Consider the following 25,297-nt stretch of genomic DNA (forward strand, 5'->3'; position numbering starts at 1 on the left):
GACGCTCGTCTGCTCTGTTTCCATGTTCTGCTGCATGCGCTGTTACTCGTACTTTCAATTTATAGCCCGCATCGTATGAATACCTTTAATTTCTTCCATTACGAAACTAACTACTAACAAAGATATTGTACTGTTACGAATAACACAATTCACTCTCAATTGAAGATCACTGGCACCGTAGAGTGCAATGACGCTTCATAGGCTAGGCAATGTCCTAGGTTTGTGATGAAGGGGCGGAGGACTGTGTTAACAAGCTTGTGAATCACCACAACGCATGTTCGTCGCATCAGTGCACTGCTGCTGCCAGTTCAATCCAATGTTGCTAGACAGAGTTCCCGCGGCATGAATACATGGCCATTTTTAAGACTGGATGGAATTTGAAGTTAAGTACTGCACATTTTTATATCAGTTTAGTTATAAGACGAATTTTTGAGGCAATTTTTCGAAGAAAAAAGTGCGTCTTATAGTCCGAAAAATACGGTAGCTCAATTGATTTAGTGGAACCGAAGAAGAACCATTGAGGAGTATCAGTCATCGCACCACCTCACTAAGTCATCCGAAAGTAACGGGAAAATAATAACTACGAGTTACCACAGCCCCTATCACCACGTTCACAGCTTTTAAATAATTTAATGCGTGCATACCACTTTCAACGTTTATACAGAAAAGAAACTTTTTAGAGTCTTTAGAAGGAGTTAAGCCATTCGACTTACGTTTGGGAAAAGAAAGGATATAGCTCCCTGTGGACCTTCTTGATTTAGGTTTAAGAACAACATGGCGGATTGCAGAACGCCTCTCCACTGAAAATGCCATGTGTTTTTTTCACGGCCATGTCTGAAATTATCTGAACAACCAAGTTGTGATGTGCCTAAAGCTTTCGACTCAACTTGTCCCAGAAGTTTTTCGCAGAAACTTGAAGTTTTTGGTTGTCAAGATAATACGAGTAAATGTTCGGTTTCATACTGGATTGATACCAAACAAAGTCTCGTGCTGGATAATTCGTGCATTTTTGCGATGAATCTTCTTCTGAACGGGGACAAATTACTACCAGTGATCCACATGTTCGACACAGGGAGCGCTTAAGTTATTGTTATATACAAATCTCACACTGGCAAAGTATGATACAACCATCATAATCAAGCCTAATAAAGATACAACACTAAACGAAATATACAGAAAAATAATAGTTGGTTTTTGGTAAATACACTGTTCATTGAATTCTGTACGGAGTGAAATATATCATCCTCGTTGACAACAGAGCACGGGAAAATGTTGCACACGTTTTCAAATGCGTGTGATCAGGAACTATTGTGCTGTGCGGTAAGTCCTGATTTGAGTGAAGAAAGCATAAGGAAGATGCATCACGTTTCATACTTAGACTGACTATTGTAATATTAAATAACGTTCTGCAACAGTTCCACACAGACACAACGTACACGTTGTAAAGGAAAGTGCGATTTGGATAACATCTGTTGTGCGTCTTGAAACCTTGCGTAGTCAGCTGTTAAAAAAATAGGTACACTACTGACGGTCCTACAATACGTTTGCTCTCTTACTATGGTTTTTGTGACGAACGAGTCACAGTTTCAAGATAAAATTAGCACAGATCGATATAATACAACGAACAAAAATGGCCTTCACAACCACACGTTAATATTAGTCTCTCATAGAAAGATGCAGACATAAAAAATATTTTATTACGTACCTCCTGTGTAAATTATTGGTGCTAGCTGACAATTAAAGTTTCGTATATCTAAAACTGAAATCATTTCCACGGAATAATCCTTGTATCCTTTAGTTGAATCCTTGAATCGTCAATGTTTCTGGTTGGAATACATTTATTAAATTTTGTTATAGATTAATATTAAAGTTAAAATCTAATTATGTAAATAACCAACATATGGGTACATTTTCCGTGAGAGAATATATCTTATTTGGAAACTACTATCACTCTCCCCGTCATAGGACGTTTGCACCGAACACGCATCTAAATCAACATCCATTATCTTTGTTCCTGCTGAACTAGAGTTACATCGCAATGGCCTAGATGTTGTAGGTTCGTTAAAGAATAATCACGCTTCCCTTTTTTTAAACACATATACCTGTTACAGTGAAGAAATATAGTTTATAGTCCCATGTAATTCTCTCTCTCTCTCTCTCTCTCTCTCTCTCTCTCTCACTCACTCACTCACACCCACACACACACACACACACACACACACACACACACACACACACACAAGACAGGGGTCACGCATAGCATTACGATTTTAGTTTTCCCTATGACATATTTTAGTTTGAAGATCGGACCTGCGTGAAGTTTACTGACATAATTTTGTTCCTAGTACAGGAAAGTCAAAACATAACTGAGAATGAAATAAAATTTAAGACACAAAAGTACGCAGCTATGTTTTTATGTTTATTTTTGATTTTTTGGCCGGCCGGGGTGGCCGAGCGGTTCTAGGCGCTACAGTCTGGAAATGCGCGACCGCTACGGTCGCAAGTTCAAATCCTGACTCGGGCATGGATGTGTGTGATGTCCTTAGGTTAGTTAGGTTTAAGTAGTTCTAAGTTCTAGAGGATGATGACCTCAGAAGTGAAGTCCCATAGTGCTCAGAGCCATTTGAACCATTTTTTGATTTTTTGGCAACAACATAACAATAACTCTGGAATACATAGAGCAGTTTCATACTGAATCTTTAGAGCTCGCCGAAGACAGCCTCTGGCCAAGACTGTAATGGAAGATGTTTCCCCAGTCCCTGCATGTTTGTTCGATGTGCGTTTTATTCTACCATGCGTATCGGTTGCCAACCAGTTTATTTGTTGGTAGAGACGGTTGTAGAGCTGAAGGGGTAATGTAGAAGGCGAAAGCGGGTGCTGGCGCGTGGCCCACGGTCGTGGAAACCTGCCAAGGGGCGGCCCAAACTAATGTCTGCGACGGGCGGAAAGAGGCAGCGAGGGTTCGCTCACTACAAAACACTGTGCGAGGACTCCGGAATTTATTCTGACGTCGCGGTGTCTGGACTCCTACACTGTGTAGTCTCTCCCTGGCCCCCACGTTGACCCTCACCGCTTCACTTTCCGTGCCATTTTGGTTGCTGGAAAAGATTCAGCAGACGTGGGGTAGAGCTTAGCTCAGGCACTCGTGAATGTTGCCGCCTGATGAAAGAACCTCAGTCCAGAGTCTCTTTCACTGAGCAGCCGATTGTCCTCTATTTCGGTCAAATGTTTGTCCGGAGTGGAAATAAGATTCCGTAGAAATCACAAACTGTACTTTTGTCCGAATTTTCATAGCCAAACAAAGGGTGGGAAATAGATAAATGGGGATGACCAGCGCGAGTCTACTTTTGAAAAACAAAAGCGATTTAATTCCTTGAAAGTAATCACGATAATGAAAAAAACCTTAATTAGTGATTTGAGGAAAAATTGAAATATTTTTCTAGCAGCTGCTGCTAACTATGCAAATGAAGTATTAAAAAGTTCATCTCTTCAAGACCTAATTATTTCGTGTATAAAAATTTACATTGGTGTGATGTTTAGCTGTCAGTAAAAAGAACTGCAATAAAAAAAGATGAAAAACGAAACGGTTAAATGTTTAGTGAAATGATTTGTCTAAAAGTAAGAAATGAAATAGATTACAGAGACATTTGACTCACCTCTGAATGATGCTCGAAATCACCTACAGCAAGTGAGATGGCGGCTGAGATTTTAAAGTTCAATCTTTACCTTTAAATCTAAGAATTTTAAGGAGTACCAGAGGTGGATTATGTAACTTGTACGGTCTCATTTGCTGTACATGATTTTAAGCAGCATTCAGAAGCGCACCATATGCTTCTCTAATCTATTTTATTTCTTACTTTTATAGAGATTGAAACTGAAGAGCGGCCACAAGTCGCATATAACGTTTTCTTTATTTTTGCGTGTTTCACTCGACCAGTGCGATCATCCTCAGAACTGCGGAAGTACAATGTGTTAAACCATCATACATTAGGATAAACTCACAGATTCTACTTAGAACGTGATAACTTTCATTACGCAGCCGAGGGTTACACATTATAAATATCGGACTGTGTACAGCGCCACCATGGTACTTAAACTGAAGTAAAGTTGGTTGCGAACAGTTACCGTAAGCTCTCTGATCAGTTACATCTACAATTAAACAACAAGACTTAAACTTCTTGTTGAGCGAGTCAAAGCCATATCGGAAAGAGATAGGGTTGAAACTACCTCATGCAATTAATGCAGAAAACACGAACATCACTAAACTATCGCAAATATCAGCCACTTTTTCGGTCCTTCGCGCGTACTTGTCTACAAAACATACCTCGTTATTAAAATAATTTTAAAAATACATAATAAAGTTATAAATTAAAATTATAATTGCTACTTTTACAGACGTTAATACACTGTCATTATGTAGCAAGTTATTAATGTCATTAATACTGACATATTAACGTAGATTAAACATACCATTCAGACAGGGTGGCATGATTCCTCTTACGTCTACAACTATTTGCTACAAACAAGTACTTGCGTATACTCATGAAGGTAAAAGTTTCAAACTGTATGGAACTTCCGTATTTAAACTAGACGCCAATTAGGAAGACCATTAATGTTGACTCTGATGACATAAATGTGGTAAGGAGTTACGGCTTCTACGAACTCTAACACATTTGTACATGCATAAGTTAAATTAACACAAAAAAGACTGACGTACGTACGTCGTATTTGTAAGTGCTCATTAAAATTAAAAACCACTTACAACTAAAATGTATATGATTCTAGAAGCCGAACATTTCGATATTATTGATCTAAAGATTAACGTTTATTAAGATGGAAAAACTTAATAGACATTTCAGATTACGGTGTATGGCATTTTCGCATTCAGAGAAAACATTTCACAAAACATTTGACCGTTTTTTCAGAATTATTTTATAAATTTTTCCACGCGATTAAGAATAGTGCAGGACCGCGACTCAAACGCAAAACTTTGGCAGCACACAATGTTAGTCTGCCTGCGTGTTTCAAAACAGTTCACACTCGGCCGCAGAGTGAGAGTTTCGGTCTCGAAACAACCCCAAGGCTGAATCTATGGTATTTCTCCGTGACAATCTTTCTTATAGAAGTTCTAGACCAGCAAGGTATACAGGAAACCTCGATCAAGTTTGGAAAGCAGGAAGAAGACCATTACTCGTGAAAGACAAGGTTCCTCCTTCGAGTGCTAGTCCGGCACACAGTTACAGTCTGACAGGGAGTCAGATGTGTTCATATTGGTTCAAATGGTTCAAATGGCTCTGAGCACTATGGGACTTAACATCTGAGGTCATCAGTCCCCTAGAACTTAAAACTACTTAAACCTAACTAACCTAAGGATATCACACACATTCATGCCCGAGGCAGGACTCGAACCTGCGACCGTAGCGGTCGCGCGGTTCCAGACTGAAGCGCCTAGAACCGCTCGGCCACAACGGCCGGCCTTCATATTGGTTCCACAACCGGAACTTAGTTTCGATCCTGAGAAAATGTACAGTGACAGATACCTATGCGATTCCACAGAGATTATGGAAGAGAAAATGCTTCCCTTCTAGCAGCAATTTATAGTAGGTCACTGGAAGAACGAACAGTACCTAGCAACTGACAAAAAAGCACGATATTCCCTTTTTCAGGTATGGTCGCAGGACAGATGCACATTATTCTAGGCCTATATCGCTGGCGTCAATCTGTTGTAGAGTTGTGGAACTTGTCTTATGCTCACGTATTATGACGTTTTTGGAGAACGAAAATTTCTCCTATAAAAATCAAGATGGATTCCGCAAACAGAGATCTTGCGAAACGTGGCTCGCTCTGTTCTTCTATGAGAGCCACAGTCCTGAAAACATCGGCGGTCAGATTGATGTTGTGTTCCTTATCCTCAGGAAGGCATCTGATACAGATCTGTGTCTGGATTCAAGATCTCCTTGCAGACAGAACCCAATACTTAATGGAACAAAATCGACAGGAGCACCCTAAGGAAGTGTGATAGGACCGTTGCTATACAGCGTCGGTAGCTTCATGAGGCTGGTTGCAGATGATGCGGTTGTCGAAGGTAACAACACCAAACGATAAATAAATGTAACATATTGTGCATACATAGGAGAAGAAATCCACTACTGTACACTGTTGGTGATAAATTTTCTGGAAACAGCAACTACAGCAAAGTATCTTGTATTAACAATCCGAAATAAAGTGGAAAGACGATGTAAAACAAATAGGAGGAAAAGCGTATGCCAGAGGGAGATTCATAGGATGAATCTCAAGAAAATCTAATTAATTCATGAAATAACTGGTCTACAGAAAACTTGTTCGACCGGTTCTTGATTGCTGTTTGTCACTCTGGGACCCATACTAAATTGGATTAATTGAAGAGATACACAAAATGCAACAAAGAGCAGTGAATTTCGTCATAGGATCGTTAGGTGGTGCGGGAGCGTTTCAGAAATGCTCAACAAACTCCGGTGGCAAACGTTACAAGGGAGGCATTGTGTATCACGAAGAGATTTGCTATTGAAATTCCGAAAGAACTAAATATTATTCCATCCCACATACATCTCGCAAAAAGACCACAACTAGAAAATTCGAGAAATTAGAGCTAATACAGAGGTTTAGCGGCAATCATTCACCTCAAGCGCTATTCGCGAATGGAACAGGAAGGGGGGGGGGGGGACCAGGTATTGGTACTAGATGTACCTCCCGATCGCACGTCAGGTGGCTTGCGGAATATACTTGTAGACTTAATAGCGGATCTGAACCACAGTTATTCCAAATTCTATAAAAATTGAATCTACGTTAACTGTTAAAGACAATAACATATTATGTAAACTAAAATTTTTATGTGATCATTTTGTTATGCTCATATTTAAAAAAATGCCTGTAGCCTAGTTGAAATCGCTGTGTCAAACAGAGATACAGGAAAAAGGAACCGGGAATTGGAGACAGATTACGGTTTAACATTTGTCAGTGTAGAGGTCACTGCAGAAGGAGCACAAGCTTTCTCAGAAGAAGAAAACTGACCGTTTCCTTTTCGAAGCAATGTTTCGCCATTCGCCTTAACCAGTTTAGAGAAACGACAGAACGAAAATCTAGCCGGCCAGATAGGGAAACAGAACCCGATACTCCCGAAAACCAAGCGGTAACCCCTACATCGACAAGTAGACTAAGCAGATATGAAACTGCACGGAAACTGCGTGCTCTTACCTGCTCGAAACGGCTGTTATTAGGTGAAAATATTTGAAAACCTCATGGACATGCTCATAAAACATTGCCGTGACCATCGTAAAAGTGCCCCTTGACGCATATCCCACAGGCGTCTCCGCGTAAACGCTGACCTGATTTTTCAGCTCGCCACGCGGTCACAAAGCAGAAAAAAAGCGTGAAAACACCCAGAGAAAAATATATATGAAAATGAATTCGTGACTTTGGAATAGGATTCAACTAAACAAATATGTCTGCCTCCGTAGCTGAGAGGTTAGGATGACTGACTGTCACATGGAGGGACCAGGTTCATTTCCCGATACTGTCAGGGAGTTTTCCACGCTGGTAGGACTGAAACTGGATGCACTCAGTCTCGTAATGGCAACTGAAGAGGAATCTGAATAACAAGTAGCGCTTCGAAAGTCTGCAAAGCCTAAACAGCCAGGGGAGTGCTGTGCTGAGCCTCACGTCCCTTCATAATGCAACTTAATGACGCCATTGTCCGAAGATCACACGGCAGTCGATCGGTTATGATTGATCCCTCTGCGCTATAGCGTTGGAGCAATGCAAGTATAACAATGTTCCGTCATGTAGAAGTCAGTTACCTTACGTAAGGGCCCCAAACAGGCGTCAGTTTCGCAAAAGGCAAGACATGACTAGAATACAGTCCAAAAGATCTATCGATAATTTAGACTATACATGGCTTAGATGATGCTGTCATCTATTTCGTGCATCTCTCCGGAGTGTTAGCGATTTAACGCATAACTATAAATGTTTAAAATGCTTACAGCTCTGTAGGTTGTTTGCAATGAACCGGATAAAAATTTATTTTTTCTTGTAACTTTGAAATAAATCTCCCTGCGTAAATCATCTGCTTGGGTATGAGGAAAACTTGGGGAGCTGTTGAAAGCAATGGACAGTATACTTAGCACAGATTTAGGTCGAAGGGTGAACACAGCGCTGACAAAAGTAAAAGAAAGTAATAGTAAGAAGAATAACGACTTTCTTAAAGCCAATCTTGCGAACACTACAATAGTGGAAGAAGTGAAAGGATGCTCCTAACTAGTAACTGAGATTACACGTGAATGGCCGAAGCAATGAATACATCGGCCTTCACAAGTAGTTTGTCGCAGGTAGAGAAAGCTTTAGCTAAGAAAAGGCTTCTACTGGTATCAGGTATTCATGTCGGAGTGAAGTTGAAGACTTTCCGTCATGTTGGTGCAAGTGATTACGGAAGTGTGGATTCTAAGACGTTACAGTGAATGAAAGAGTAGTTTGTAACAGAGTAGTTTGTAACAGGCTATTGACGTGCTGAAATATGCCTAAGGAATCCAACACCCGATAGCTAGTAGCAGGACTGATATGAGGGCGGATTCAATAGAGAAAACAACCATTTATAGTTCAGGTGTAACCTAATAAACATACGTGAAAATAAATAGAACAAAATGTATAGTGTAATGGGTGATCAAAAAGTATCCCTTTGAGAGCGTTGCTGCAGCATATAGGCAAGCCAGCGCGTCTCCAATGCGGTTATATAACTATCGACATGTAGGCAAGGAGTCAGCGTAGCCTTGGAACGGAAAAACTTTGATCGCCACTTACACAAACTGCAGTCAGTAGTTGGGTAACTGGTTAAAGGGTTTGTACTAGTTTTGTGGTGGCAGAAACTAGTTCTCGAACAAGCATTTTTGTAATACTAGCAATTTTTTGGTAATGTTTTTAAGAGACAAGAGCGAATAATTAATATATATGTATTTATTATCCACGAATATGTGAGTTGTATGGCATATGTTAGCTTTCCACATAATGGGCTGTAATTGTGAACGATAATAAATAAATATCCAAGTTCGGAGGGAATTCCTCAAAAACTACGTCTGGAGCACAGAAGTGTCAGGCAGTGAAACGTGGTTCACGGGGAACTCGGGAAAGAAGAAACTAAAAGCATTTGAAACACGGTGAAAATGAAGATTTGAAAAAATGAAGTGGGCTGATAAACCATGAAATGTATTGGCAGCAGAGGTCTATGAAAGACGGTTAACAGAGAAGAGATTGGTTACTGGGATATCTGGTATGCCATCCTGGAACAGACAAGCTGGCGCTGGAAAATGCGTTAGATGGGAGAAATTGTAGCAGCAGTCAAAGACAAGAATATGCGAAACAGATTGTAGAGCATGTTGCTTGTAACAGTTACATAGAGATGAAATGATTACAACAAAAAAGTTGATAGGCTGATGGCTTAAAAAGATTAATAGATTTATTTGTGCAGCAACCACTATGTGCTGGTGTTCGTTACTGTTGCCTACCACGACGTTGGTCAAATCTACCGTCGTCATAACTTGTCGTGTTATCCTCCAGATGTATTCGTTGTCCAGTATTACCTCCCAAGTGGCTGCTCTTTGGATTACAACGACAAATCCGTAGAGCTAACTACCATACTGTAGACTACACGTATTCGTGCAGCATACGTCACCACGTAACTGAAAAATGTGTTAATATTTTTTCGTGGTCCTAACTGGAAATAGACGGTTCTGGTACAGAAAGAAGTAAAATTATGGCGAAGAGTGTTTTCGCTTTCTCTCTCGGAGATGGTTTAGATGTGTGCGCGCTTCTGGGCCTTGCTTACAGGCAGTCACCTGCCTGCCGCTGAGCTGCTGGGCGGCAGTCCAAACTAAACCGCCGGCCCCGGGAGCGGGAGGCGTAACCCGAGCAGGCGGGGACACCTCCTGCTGGGACTGCGGCGGACACCCGTCTGCCGTCTCGTGGCGCACTCTTCCCATTTGTTTCCTACAGATACGTGTAAAAGTTCGTTGAAAATGAAACCGCTGCATATTAATCTCTGACAAGGACGTGCAAAGATACTGCCGCACAGAGTATGTTCACGCATATAGGATTCCCTCTCTGGATTTATCACTAACTGTAGATAGTGCGTTGTACTCGACGGCGAGTGTTCGACATAAACCGAATAGAACGTGTCCACAAGAAGGCATTATTTTTTCAACATGCACAAACGATTTATCAGATAGAGTTAGTATTTCCGCATTTTTCTTTAGTGACGCTGCTCGTGTCTATAAAATAGATCGTACTTGACGATAGTTAAGAAATGCAGTTGTGGCCAAAATGTCCACTTGCTTTAGCGTATCTCTCTTTAAATATAATGCTCTTAACAAATAGGGAGAACCTAATAATATCCGATTACAAGGTTAGTGCAGAATGTTTGAAGCACGTCACGTTGTTCAAACATTTAGACGTAATATTAAGAACAGATACGAGTGGGACGAATACGTAGTGAGTAATCGTAAACTATCGTCCAAGCAGTTGCAGTCCTTACCAACTAAGCATCAACGCGAAAATTGAACGAACGCTGAGACACGCTGCTGTGAAGGTAACAAGTCGGCTTAGACAATATGGAAGTGTAATACAGTTATTCGGGGTACTTTCAGTGAGAATCATAAGAAAAAATACGGCGTTATTTTTTCGAAAAGCCGACCGCTGTAGCCGAGCGGTTCTAGGCGCTACAGTCTAAAACCGCGAGACCGCTACGGTCGCAGGTTCGAATCCTGCCTTGGGCATGGATGTGTGTGATGTCCTTAGGTTAGTTAGGTTTAAGTAGTTCTAAGTTCTAGGGGACTGATGACCTCAGATGCTAAGTCCCATAGTGCTCAGAGCCATTTGAACCATTTTTTTTCCCGAAAATCTGCTCGGCAGGTTTAGAGATCTGATTTTTTTGAAAGGCTTTGCAACAGTTCCTGTGGCACCATCCTATACCTTACATATTAGAAGAGTAAGATAGAGGTGAGGGCGCGAACAAACCGGAATGAAAAAGGGGAGAAAGTCGTGAATATTGGTACGAAGTATCCCCCGCCACACACTGTGCAGTTACTGCTAAAGAATTTATCCACTCGCATGTGTAATGTGTTGAAATTGCTTTTATTTTTACGTGGAGGGAGTGTCAGAGTATCCCCTTTCAACTACTTCGTTTCCATATCTGCCCTCGGTTCTTTGTCTTCAGAAAAATACACGAGCTACATCTTGATTAAAAATAAATAAATAAATAAAAATAAGACAGGAAGGAAATTTGGGATCTTATCTACCGTCAAGATCACTACAGATGGAGCAATAGCTTAGTAGGACATAGGACATTGATGATCTTCGGAATCGTTCTTTGCCGTGTTAAAAGAATTGTAGGGGATTCATATAACAAAATTTTAGTGAAACCAATGAAAACCGAGGATCAGGTTTGTCTGACGAGTAACTGACTAGCGCTGCTCCCGAATCCGCGTGCTGTGTCATCGTAGCCACCTGACTCGTCTCACCTGGACAAAACATGGCAACAAACTGTCGGGAGCCCTTCTCAGAGAATCGTACAGAATGAGCTTGAAGTGATGTGGGGAAACTTCTCAATAATTAAAGTAACTCAGAGTCTGGTCGTGGCGCTGACTCATAACGATACAGTCCCACTGTTCAACACATCACCACTCGCTTCAATACCCTTCTTATGTAGTAACCCTTAAGTATGCTACAGCACTGCACTGCGGTGACCACTACGCTACGTCGCTTCCTTTCGTTGCACCACGGTGATTCGACGACAGCCAGAGAGTTTGACAGCAGGAAAAATCGTAAGCGCTCACCGGGAGTCGAATACAGGAACCGCCGTCAAAAGTCACTGGCAGTGGTAAATCACTACCAGTTAGTAACTTATTCTCTTCTTAGACGGCGTAAAACAGTTTAGCTTAGTATTCAATGACGGATATCCCTACAATGTTCACACTATTTTCATACCCGTAACAGTACCGATACGCACCCCTTCAGAGACTGACAAGGCTGATGTGAAATCCATTACCTGACAAACGAGAACCCCGCGTTCGCTTTCGAGGCGATTTTGGATACCCACTACGTATATTGAACTGGCAAATGGATCCCTCTCTTCCGATCTACGCAGACGGTCCTTAATGTTTCATCACAGATTGCAAATTAATCTAATAAACCGAGCCTTTTACTCTGATATACTAGTTCAATGCAAGTCTCTGCAAACCAGGTCATCGAGGAGACCAGAAGAATAAAATGAAAGTGAGCAAAGTGTTCTACACCGCTAAGTCGACGCGTGCGACCTGCGTTCTCCTCCTAGATGGATACGCCCTTATCATTACATTGAATGTTGCTTGCCTGGCTCGTTGTCTCAGTGAATATGTGTCAGACCATTAAACGACAGGCGTGACGTTCAGTCCCTAGAAAGTCCTGAGATTCTTTTCCTCATTCACCGCTTCTTTCACCTCTGAGAATGACTAATTATTATGGAAAATCTGTGCTTCGTCTGTACTTTGGAGCCCACTTTAAACTGTGGGATGGTTATTTTAGAAATGCCAACATGTTTTCATTCCATATTTTCGTTCATTTAAGGCAGAGCGCCTTCTGTAATGCCCTAGATGTCGAAGCCGCCTTAATATTTTTTCTCTGCATCCGTCATACAGTATATTATATGCGTTGCAGAGCGTAAGTAGTCTACCCTGATACATGCAGCGAAGGCCAGTGCGAAAAAAAGCGTCCAATAACGCACGCTTTGCAAATGTCTTCCTTATCTATAACGATCCGAGTCCCAACAGACATTTAGTCGTTTAGTAATTGGTGACTTCGTGTTGCATGGTACTCACTAGACCCAGTCAGCTGCAACCAAACTAGTTTTTATCGAGCGGTAAGCGTATCTCTCGCCGTTGGTTACAATTTAAAAATTTTCACGAATGTTAGAGGAATCAAAACAAAATTCCTTAATTAAAGATAGCGGAAGTGGCATTATTTGAAGTCTGTACTTCATTTTCGGAAGCCACAATACTGTTCATTTATGCACTGTTTACGGAAAATGAAAGTAACATGAACGTTATTGAGAAAGGGCGTCGTCTATGTACTGCTTCTACAGGCTGTTACAAAATTTATTATGGACAGAATGTTTTATCCTTTTGAAAGCAGGTGGCGCAATGTATCGTGAACTATCAAAATTCGTGATGTGTAAAAGGTTTTGATTTTAGTTTTTTAATCCAGTGTGTTGACTGGAACTCAAAACAGTTTTGACATACATCGTTTCGATTGGTAATAGAGCCCTTCATTCACTGCACACATTTTTAAGTTTGAAATAACGGAAGTGAACAACAAAACTTTGGGGTAGGTGAATAATACTCGCAATAGAATATTTGGGATTATAACTGAAGATCACCCTCTAGTCGACACATCGGCTTTTAACATTATGCTACACTGTACTGCATTTCGATTACTGGATGTGTCTTATTGGCGATAACAAGTAAAGAGTGGAGAATCTAACGAAACAAGCTACATTTTCAATTTTATTAGCGGTACTGACTTACGGTCTACGTACAAGTAAATTATGTTTTATGAAACACTATCTCAGTCACACTGTTTTTATGGTCAACACTAATTGTATGGGCGTATCTGATTAGCAACACGTGAATTTATGAAACAGTTTTGGAGTTTAAAGTCGTAATGTACACAACATAGCATTAAAACTTCCTGGCAGATTAAAACTGTGTGCCCGACCGAGAAGCGAACACGGGACTTTTGCCTGAGACTCTCTGGAAACAGTGGCGTTTATCCTTTCAGGAATTTGGACATGACTGGTTGCATAACAGCTATAGCTATATAGATCTGATTATGATCTTGTTAGATCGAAAGCAATATTCTCGGTGAAAACAGGTGGGAGATAAAGGTTAATATTAACAGACCAGAGTGTAACACTGGAGGAACAAGTCCCTATCTTGGTTTCTATTGCAAATCGAGAGTCCGAAGGCATGGACAACGTCCAACGCAAACAGGTGGCCGACTCGGTTTCCCGGGCAACGAGGCGTGAACGCGCGCCAGCAACAAGTGGGCGGCGAATTTTATCACCCGCGGTCTCTTAAGTGTAAGTTATGTAACAGCTAGTAGCCAGTGGCGGCGCCGCCTGCACGCGCTAGCGGTGGCAGAGCTCCCTTACCGAGCTCTGATGCAGAGGCCTCCATTGTGCGGTGTGTGGCAGAGGGTGGTGTACGCAGGGACGGACGACGGCTGGCGGCTGGGCACTGCGCTGGGCTGGGCACGCACTGCTCACGCACGCTGCGTACGCAGACTGAGGGGTCTGGGCGGCAGCCGGCTATTGGTGGGGCGCGGGGCGCTCCTGTCCTCTCTCTGTAATTAAGGCGCTGATTAAAATAACTCGAAAGCCCATTGTGTGCTGGACGGCCAGCCTTGGGAGATGCATGGCCGCGATACCCGCCCCAGCGACAGCCTCGCCAAAGAAGCACCGTGGAACGCCAGCCACTGCCCCATAAACTCACCGGCAAAGCGCTCACTACAACTTACCGCGCTTCGCGGGACGTGCTTGAAGAAGAAGAAAAAAAAAACTGAAAAATAGAAGCGGCACCCGTAAATCCGAGAAGCAAAAGTGGCGGAAAGCCAAAGAGACCACATAGTCACTGTATAGAGAATCCATAATACGATGAACCTGTACTTCCCGTGAATTCAAACCTTTATCAATGCGTCATAGTACGTTTTGAGGACCGTGTTTTTCCCAGTAGAGGCCGTCGGCCACGGTCCGGTGCCTCGAGGCACGTTAGTCCTCTGCCACATTAGCTGAGTGCTGCATTTACAGGAAAGGTGATAGGGATAAACCAGTCTGTCCAAATGAATCGACTTCATTTACTTCCGGTACGATGGACGTGGAAGAACTATGGACAAATTTTAAACAAATTGTAAATCACGCATTGGACAAGTATGTGCCGAAAAAGTGGATTACGGACGGAAAAGACCCACCGTGGTTTAACAGCGCAATTCGGAGAATGCTCAGGAAGCAAAGGCAGTTGTACTCGCGGTACAAGAAAGATCGGGAGAATGAGGACAGGCAAAAGTTAGTAGAGATTCGTGCTGCTGTAAAAAGAGCGATTCGCGAAGCATACAACCACTACCACCGTCATACCTTAGTAAAAGATCTTGCTGAAAACCCAAGGAAATTCTGGTCTTACGTAAAATCGGTAAGTGGGTCGAAGGCTTGCATCCAGTCACTCACTGATCAGTATAGCCTGGTAACGGTAGACTACAAAACGAAAGCTGAAATTTTAAATTTAGCATTTGAGAAATCTTTCACGCATGAGTATCGTACAAACATACCGCCGTTTGAGTCTCATACAGATTCCCGTATGGAGGACATAGTGATAGACATCCCTAGGGTTGTGAAGCAGCTCAATGGGTTGAAAATAAATAAATCGCCAGGTCCTGATGGGATTCCAATTCGGTTTTACAGAGAGTACTCTACTGCATTGGCTCCTTACTAAGCTTGCATTTATCGCGAATCTCTTGCCCAACGCAAAGTCCCGAGCGACTGGAAAAAAAGCGTAGGTGACGCCTGTATATAAGAAGGGTAGAAGGACGGATCCTCAAAATTACAGACCAATATCCTTAACATCGGTTTGTTGCAGGATTCTCGAACATATTCTCAGTTCGAATATAATGAATTTCCTCGAGACAGAGAAGTTGCTGTCCATGCATCAGCACGTCTTTAGAAAGCATCGTTCCTGCGAAACGCAACTCGCCCTTTTTTCACATGATATCTTGCGAACCATGGATGAAGGGTCTCAGACGGATGCCATATTCCTTGACTTCCGGAAAGCGTTTGACTCGGTGCCACACTGCTGACTCCTAACTATGGTACGAGCATATGGGATTGGTTCCCAAATATGTGAGTGGCTCGAAGACTTCTTAAGTACTAGAACCCTGTACGTTGTCCTCGATGGTGAGTGTTCATCGGTGGTGATGGTATCATCTGGAGTGCCCCAGGGAAGTGTGGTAAGTCTGCTGCTGTTTTCTATCTACATAAATGATCTTTTGGATAGGGTGGATAGCAATGTACGGCTGTTTGCTGATGATTCTGTGGTGTACGGGAAGGTGTCGTCGTTGAGTGTCTGTAGGAGGATACAAGATGACTTGGACAGGATTTGTAATTGGTGTAAAGAATGGTAGCTAACTCTAAATATACACTCCTGGAAATTGAAATAAGAACACCGTGAATTCATTGTCGCAGGAAGGGGAAACTTTATTGACACATTCCTGGGGTCAGATACATCACATGATCACACTGACAGAACCGCAGGCACATAGACACAGGCAACAGAGCATGCACAATGTCGGCACTAGTACAGTGTATATCCACCTTTCGCAGCAATGCAGGCTGCTATTCTCCCATGGAGACGATCGTAGAGATGCTGGATGTAGTCCTGTGAAACGGCTTGTCATGCCATTTCCACCTGGCGCCTCAGTTGGACCAGCGTTCGTGCTGGACGTGCAGACCGCGTGAGACGACGCTTCATCCAGTCCCAAACATGCTCAATGGGGGACAGATCCGGAGATCTTGCTGGCGAGGGTAGTTGACTTACACCTTCTAGAGCACGTTGGGTGGCACGGGATACATGCGGACGTGCATTGTCCTGTTGGAACAGCAAGTTCCCTTGCCGGTCTAGGAATGGTAGAACGATGGGTTCGATGACGATTTGGATGTACCGTGCACTATTCAGTGTCCCCTCGACGATCACCAGTGGTGTACGGCCAGTGTAGGAGATCGCTCCCCACACCATGATGCCGGGTTTTGGCCCTGTGTGCCTCGGTCGTATGCAGTCCTGATTGTGGCGCTCACCTGCACGGCGCCAAACACGCATACGACCATCATTGGCACCAAGGCAGAAGCGACTCTCATCGCTGAAGACGACACGTCTCCATTCGTCCCTCCATTCACGCCTGTCGCGACACCACTGGAGGCGGGCTGCACGATGTTGGGGCGTGAGCGGAAGACGGTCTAACGGTGTGCGGGACCATAGCCCAGCTTCATGGAGACGGTTGCGAATGGTCCTCGCCGATACCCCAGGAGCAACAGTGTCCCTAATTTGCTGGGAAGTGGCGGTGCGGTCCCCTACGGCACTGCGTAGGATCCTACGGTCTTGGCGTGCATCCGTGCGTCGCTGCGGTCCGGTCCCAGGTCGACGGGCACGTGCACCTTCCGCCGACCACTGGCGACAACATCGATGTACTGTGGAGACCTCACGCCCCACGTGTTGAGCAATTCGGCGGTACGTCCACCCGGCCTCCCGCATGCCCACTACACGCCCTCGCTCAAAGTCCGTCAACTGCACATACGGTTCACGTCCACGCTGTCGCGGCATGCTACCAGTGTTAATGACTACGATGGAGCTCCGTATGCCACGGCAAACTGGCTGACACTGACGGCGGCGGTGCACAAATGCTGCGCAGCTAGCGCCATTCGACGGCCAACACCGCGGTTCCTGGTGTGTCCGCTGTGCCGTGCGTGTGATCATTGCTTGTACAGCCCTCTCGCAGTGTCCGGAGCAAGTATGGTGGGTCTGACACACCGGTGTCAATGTGTTCTTTTTTCCATTTCCAGGAGCGTAGATAAACGTAAATTAATGCAGATGAATAGGAAAAAGAATCCGGTAATGTTTGAATACTCCATTAGTGGGGTAGCGCTTGACGCAGTCACGTCGATTAAATATTTGGGCGTAACATTGCAGAGCGATATGAAGTGGGACAAGCATGTAATGGCAGTTGTGGGGAAGGCGGATAGTCGTCTTCGGTTCATTGGTAGAATTTTGGGGGATGTGGTTCATCTGTAAAGGAGACCGCTTATATAACACTAATACGACCTATTCTTGAGTACTGCTCGAGCATTTGGGATCTCTATCAGGTCGGATTGAGGGAGGACATAGAAGCAATTCAGAGGCGGGCTGCTAGATTAGATTTGTTACTGGTAGGTTTGATCATCACACGAGTGTTACGGATGCTTCAGGAACTCGGGTGGGAGTCTCTAGAGGAAAGGAGGCGTTCTTTCCGTGAATCGCTACTGAGGAAATTTAGAGAACCAGCATTTGAGGCTGACTGCAGTACAATTTTACTGCCGCCAACTTACATTTCGCGGAAAGACCACAAAGGTAAGATAAGAGAGATTAGGGCTCGTACAGGGGCATATAGTCAGTCATTTTTCCCTCGTTCTGTTTGGGAGTGGAACAGGGAGAGAAGAGGCTAGTTGTGGTACGAGGTACCCTCCGCCACGCACCGTATGGTGGATTGCGGAGTATGTATGTAGATGTAGATGAAGTTTCGAGACTAGATTAATAAAACGTAGAGAAAAGTTGAGATGGTGGTTTTCACACTTCAGGGGTTCTACATACACAGGTGACAAAAGTCGCGGGATAGCGATATGGAAATATACAGATGGCGGTAGTATAGTGTAGCAAGGTATAAAAGGGCAGTGCAAAGCTGTCATTTGAACTCAGGTGATTCATGTGAAGAGGTTTTCGGAATGCTTACGACTGCACGACAGAAATCAAAAACTTTGAACGCGGAATGGTAGTTGGAGCTAGACGCTTTGGACATCCAGTTTCGGAAATCGTTCGGGATTTCAATATTTCGAGATCCACGGAGTCAAGAGTGTGCCGAAAATACCAAGTTTTAGGCATTACCTCTCATCATAGACACACAGTGGCCGACGGCCTTCTCTTAACGGTCGAGAGCTGTGGAGTTTGCGTGGACTTTGCATGGTCTTTGCTATCAGGCGAGCAACACTGCATGAAATAACGTCAGAAATCACTGTGGGATGTACGACGAAAGTATCCGATAGGAGAGCGCGGCGAAATTTAGTGTTAATGGTTGATAGCAGCAGACAACCAACGCGAGTGCCGTTGTTAAAAGCAGCGCCTCTCCTGGGCTCGTGACCATATTGGTTGGGCCCTAGACGACTGGAAAATCGTTTTCTGATAAGATATTTCCCAATTTGAGTTGGTAAGAGCTGACGGTAGGGTTCGAGTGTGGTGCAGATCCTATGAAGCCATGGACATAAGTTGTCAACAAGGGACTGTGCAAGATGGCGGTGGCTCCATAATGGAGTGTGCTCTGTTTACATGGAATGGAATGAATCCTCAGCTCCAACTGAACGGATAATTGACTGTAAATGGTTATGTTCGGCTATTTGCAGTCATTTATGGACTTAATGTTCCCAAACAACTATGTCATATCACCGCGCCACAATTGTTCGCGACTGGTTTGAAGAACATTATGGGAGATTCGAGAGAATCACTTGACCATCCAGATCGGCCGACATGAATCCCTTAGAAGACTTGTAGGACATAATCAAGGAGTCAGTCCGTACACAAAATCATGCACCGGCAACACTTTCGCAAGTATGGACGGCTGTAGAGGCAGCATGGTTCAATACGTCTGTAGGGGACTTCCAAAGGTTTGTTGAGTCCATGCTGCACTTTACTGGGCAAAAGGAGGTCCGGCACGACATTATGAGGTATCCCCTGATTGTCACCCCAGTGTAGTCTCCCCGCACTTGAGTGCAACGCACAGAACGCTCATATGACTATGTGACTGCCAGAAAAGTCCTTTCTCTTGAGCGCAGGTTGCGTCGTGAAAAAGTTGCCCGTTCATACGAATTTCTGCACTTCGTTGTTTTGTGGTAGGTTCATACTGATAACACCAAGTCTTGTCACCCGCGACGGTTTTTTTCAGAAAAGAATAGTGCGCGTTTTGCATTTCAGTCAAGGCGCGGCATAGGTCCACACGCCGTTGTTTTTGTTCGGGAGTCAATTTATGTGGGACAAACTTTACACAGATTTTTCTCTTCTCTGAAACACTCTGGAGAATGTCTTGAACACTTGATTTAGTGATGTTGCTACACTGCACTTTGTGACCCAGCGACAACGTTGACACACGAAAATCGCAAGTCCATTAGTTAACACTGTCCGCTCTCAACTGACTGGTCGAATATATGACTTGTTGGACAGTTGCGGTAGGTTGGTTGTTTTGGGGAAGGAGACCAGACAGCGAGGTCATCGGTCTCATCGGATTAGGGAAGGACGGGGAAGGAAGTCGGCCGTGCCCTTTGAAAGGAATCTTCCCGGCATTTGCCTGGAGCGATTTAGGGAAACCACGGAAAACTTAAATCAGGATGGCCGGACGCGGGATTAAACCGTCGTCCTCCCGAATGCGAGTCCAGTGTCTAACCACTGCGCCACCTCGCTCGGTGGTCGCGGTAGAACCAGAATGTACATTCGCACCAAATACTAAACACAATGTAGTCTTAAGGGAGAAGAAAGTAATTTCATTCTAGTTTACATAACGTACGGGGAAAAAACCGGTTCAATATAATTTTAGGATTTGCTTTGCTATCTGAAAGCACTTTGTTAATTTCCATGTGACAAGAAAATGGTCCAAACAGTCTGCTTCCAAAAGTCCTTTCTACTTCCGCTACCTAAAATCATTTCAGTGACATACTCCAAATAATACAACGGTTACTAGCATTTTTAAGCTGGATTGCGTTTTTTATAGTGGGAATGGAAACGGCATATTGACCCATGGGGTTCTCGGTATATATTCCGTTTACTGCGACGTCAACCGGTTTTCTCGCCTACTTTTAGTGCTTCTTACGATTTTATATTGTTTTATGCAGCTTTCAGTTAGTCGTACAGAGGACATTACTTTACAATACGAATATTTTTGTTTTTCAATAATGTCTTATCATGCTTACCTCAGAGATATGTCATTGATTTGGCTCAAATAGATATGCTAGTGTGCTTTAAAAATCCCATAGTCCTGTTTTTTTAATGTTAGTGATCATCGTAATTTTTAGGATATGTCATTCACGTGACTTGTGTGTAATGAAACAGGACCTCTGGAAGCAAATAACCTTTGTCAAAACTATTTTCTTGTCAAATGAAAATCAAAATAGTTCTTGCGGACTACATTTATAAACATAAATATGGATGCAAAAAACACTTAAAAACGTACTGTGGGAGACGGCAAAGTGCCAATTTTAAAGAGGGAATCCCTGTCCTGCGCTGTGGGGGGATCGATGTTTGAGAACCGTGACGTCAAAGTTTCTTCCGACAGTAACAAAGATGTGCCAAAAAGCACCCAGGGGGGGAGGTGACCATGGTGAATAATTTGTGTAGTCTGTAGTTTGATGAATTGGTGGAAGATGAAGAAATTGCAACGCACAGAAAAGTAGAATCCAGTATTCCTCCATTTATCAATCCATTTTTAAGCTCTTCGGCGTTAGACATCATCAGAATCCTGGTTCAGGTGAAAATCAGAGGACTACATAGTGACGTGGTTGACTTGCAACACACATGAGTAGACTGACAGAACGCGTAAAAATGGATTAATACGTGGAGTACTGGATTACAGTTTTCCCTGCATTAAAAACTCTTGTGAGTTACCCACATTTACCCTTTGGTAACATAGGACAAATGCGGGCGTGGTAGCATCGTTCGATCATCCGGCCACGCCTTCAAGATGAATGGTTTCAAGATCAACGGACGTGGTTATGCTGAAATCCAACTATAAATCACGATTACATCCTGGTTTAAGCACAATAGCGGGCAATGACGAACTGTCTCTGCGATAAACAAGATAAGATTAAATTATAAATCATCCCAGGAGCACCTACTTCGATTTATGAAACTGAGTCCCGTGCCTGCGGTTGCGATGGTATAACGTGTAGAGACACAAATCACACTTTGCTCGAATTGTCAAGAAGCCAGGGCCATGTTCATAACATCTATCAATAACAGTAATACACTGAGCCAATGTCGGTTAAGTCTCTTATACGCAGACAATACAAGAACCTACAAAATATAACAATTTGTTGTGTTCTGGAATTATCAGGAGTTATCTGTTCACGCTATCCTACGACTGACATTACCGATTAACTTGGTCTAAAAATGCTGATATTACATTTCCAGTATACCTATTATCGCACTGAAATGGCTAAGTGCTGTAAAACCGAGATCAAATAAAATATTTGAATACTAAGCTTGCTGCAACACTCGACCAAAGGGACCAAGTCGCAGATAATGTTAAGGCTTGCACTCATGCTGCGCAATGGCGGACAGCGAGTTTTATAACTTCAAATTGAGAAGAAAAAAAAAAATTCGCGCGATGCTTTAGCCTGATAAGTTTGTAATCTACACTGAATAATACTTCGTGTAATGCTGTATTGGAGCAAAACGTATCAGCAGCAAGTTTGTAGGAAAGCAGACGGGATATATATATATATATATATATATATATATATATATATATATATATATATATATATATATATATATAGGGCGTATGCTTCATACAACTGACGTTCATTACAGTGACTATAACTCATTAGTTACAGTTTCGCATCTATTTGCGAAATAAAATCTTTTTTATATAAAATTGTGGTATAATCCGACATTAGTGCCAACCATTTAATGATCTTCACTACTATTGGGTTTATAAGTCTAGACACTTGCGCAGTTATAATTTCTGCAACTTGAATTACGAGAGAAGTAATTTTTAGCCGAACTGAAACTGTAAATTATTACCCTTTGTAAGTCAGTGTTGAAATAGATAACTTTCTGTATTAATAACGACTTAATAAAAATAGGAAGAGATAGAAAGAATTTTGGATTATTGCACAAGAAATAGCTTTCAGTATAAAACAGAGAGCACTTAATACTCGATTTGAACATGTGATTGCTTCCTTCCATAAAAGACTGTCACAAAAGTTTCTACTTTGACTGCGTCAGATAGTCGAGGGAAAGGAAAATTTAATTGTGATTGGGGGCTGGAATCCGATATTAGGAAAAGGAAGGGTAGGAAAAACAGTTTTGAAGGGTAGAAAAAACAGTATACGGACTGGGGGAAAGAAATGTAAGAGGAATCTCCCTTGCATAGTTTTACACAGAACAGAACATAATGATTGCTAACATTTGGTTTAAAAATCATGTGTGAAGGTTCTATACGAGGAAGAAACCTGGAGGCGTTGAAAGATTGATTACGTAATGGTAAGACAGAGATATTGAACCAAAATTTTAAACTGTAAGACATTCCCAGTGGCTAATCAGGACCTAGATCATAATTTATTGTAAGTAAAAATTTAAGAAACAGGATAAGTGAAAGAACCAGACATCATTGACCATTTAGAGAGAATATTAACAAAATTTGACAAACAGGGGAGGAAAATACCGAAGAAGACGAATGTAGACAGATTAATAGTAAAGGCAGCGGAAGATAAAATAGGTAAATGACAAGTCCTAGCAAAAATCCTTGGGTAACACAACAGGTACTGAATTTATTTGGCGAAAGGAGAGAATATAAAAACGCAGCAAATGAAGCAGGTGAAAGGGAATGCAGAAGTCTAAAACATGAGATTAGCAGAAGTGCAAAATAACTAAGTAAGAATGGTTAGAGGACAAATGCAAGGCCGTAGAAACATGTATAATTAGGGTAAAGATAGAAACCGCTGTGGGACTATCTTTGGAGAAAGGAGAAGCAACTGCATAAATGCGAAGGGCTCTTGTGTCATGCCAATATTAAGCAAAGAAGGAAATACTAAAAGGTGGAAGAAGTATTTAGAGGGGCTCTACAAGGGAAATAAATTTAAAGACAGTATTATAGAAAGGGGGGAAGAAGAAGATGAATATGATGAGATGGGATATATATCACTACGAGAAAAATCTGAGAGAGTCCTAAAATATCTAAGTCGAAACAAGACACCTAGAATAGACGTTTCCTCAGAGTTACTGATTTCCTTGGCAGAGGCAGCCACGACAGAACTATTCCACCTAATGTGCTGGAAATACGAGACAGGCGAAATACCCTACGACTTCTAGACGAAGGTAATAACTCCAATTCCAAAGAAGGCATGTGCTCACAGGTGTATACGAGAGTGTGCTGAAAAGTAAAACCTCTTAACTTTTTATTGTTCCCAGGATCAGTTAACGTTTATGTGTCATGCTTATTACTCGTCGGATTTCCCGCTTCGCTGACGAAGTTGCAACTCTCTGCCGCTGGAGAGTTCCAAATTACCAAGCGTAACATGGTGGTGTGTAACGTAGTCATGGAGGTAAAAAAAGAAGTTAGATGGCATTACGTCGCAAACTTCAAGCCGACCTTAACCAGCCCAAAACATTAGGTTCACGGAATTCATACCCTCATAATTCTCCGCGGTGACACTTACCCGTTACGTCACTCTGACTGTGTCGTATTACTAGAGCAATACTCATTCACGAACAGAAAAACGTTCGCAGTTGCCTTCATGACACTATGTTATTCGTGTAAACTCTATAATTGTTAGTATTTGAAACAGCTGCTGCGCGCACACGACGGAAATAATGAACAAGAAGCACTCGTAAACAGTAGTCTGCTAGAAAAAAATGGTTCAAATGGCTCTGAGCACTATGGGACTTAACATCTATGGTCATCAGTCCCCTAGAACTTAGAACTACTTAAACCTAACTACCCTAAGGAGAGCACACAACACCCAGTCATCACGAGGCAGAGAAAATCCCTGACGCCGCCGGGAATCGAACCCGGGAACCTGGGCGCGGGAAGCGAGAACGCTACCGCACGACCACGAGCTGCGGACAGTATGCTAGAATCAGATGTTCACTCTACAGCGGAGTGTGCGGTGATATGAAACTTCCTGGTAGATTAAAACTGTGTACTGGACCGAGACTCGAACTCAGGACCTTTGCCTTTCGCGGGCAAGTGCTCTACCATCTGAGCTACCCAAGCACGACTGAAGACCCGTCCTCACAGCTTCAATTCTGCCAGTACCTCGTCTCCTACTTTCCAAACTTCTCAGAAGCTCTTCTGCGAACCTTGCAGAATCAGCACACACTCCGTTGCTGTGTGAAAATCTTATTCTGGAAACATCCCCCAGGCTGTGGCTAAGCCATGTCTCCGCAATATCCTTTCTTCCAGGAGTGCTAGTTCTGAAAGGTTCGCAGAAGAGCTTCTGAGAAGCCTGGAAATTAGGAGACGAGGTACTGGCAGAATTGAAACTGTGAGGACGGGGCGTGAGTCGTCTTTGGGTAGCTCAGATGGTAAAGCACGTGCCCGCGAAAGGCAAAGGTCCCGAGTTCGAGTCTCGGTCCGGCACACAGTTTTAATCTGCCAGGAAGTTTCATAGTAGTCTGCTAATTTTTGGGCTACTTAAAATGGCATCCTCTTTGGCTTCAAAATGAAGTACAGCGTAAGTCTG

General features: G+C 42.9%; 1 protein-coding gene across 1 annotated transcript in view; it reads right to left on the bottom strand.

The window, feature by feature from the left end:
• LOC126188903 (paramyosin, long form) overlaps positions 1-14,360 on the bottom strand; it is a 187,870-nt gene extending 173,510 nt beyond the window's left edge. The window contains exon 1 of the mRNA XM_049930591.1: positions 14,210-14,360. Within this exon, the coding sequence (XP_049786548.1) occupies positions 14,210-14,234 (25 nt within the window). The 5' untranslated portion in view covers positions 14,235-14,360. The remainder of the gene's footprint in view (positions 1-14,209) is intronic.
• Between the last annotated feature and the right edge of the window lie 10,937 nt (positions 14,361-25,297).

The sequence above is a fragment of the Schistocerca cancellata genome, chromosome 5, assembly GCF_023864275.1.
Source record: "Schistocerca cancellata isolate TAMUIC-IGC-003103 chromosome 5, iqSchCanc2.1, whole genome shotgun sequence".
Lineage (NCBI taxonomy): Eukaryota > Metazoa > Arthropoda > Insecta > Orthoptera > Acrididae > Schistocerca > Schistocerca cancellata.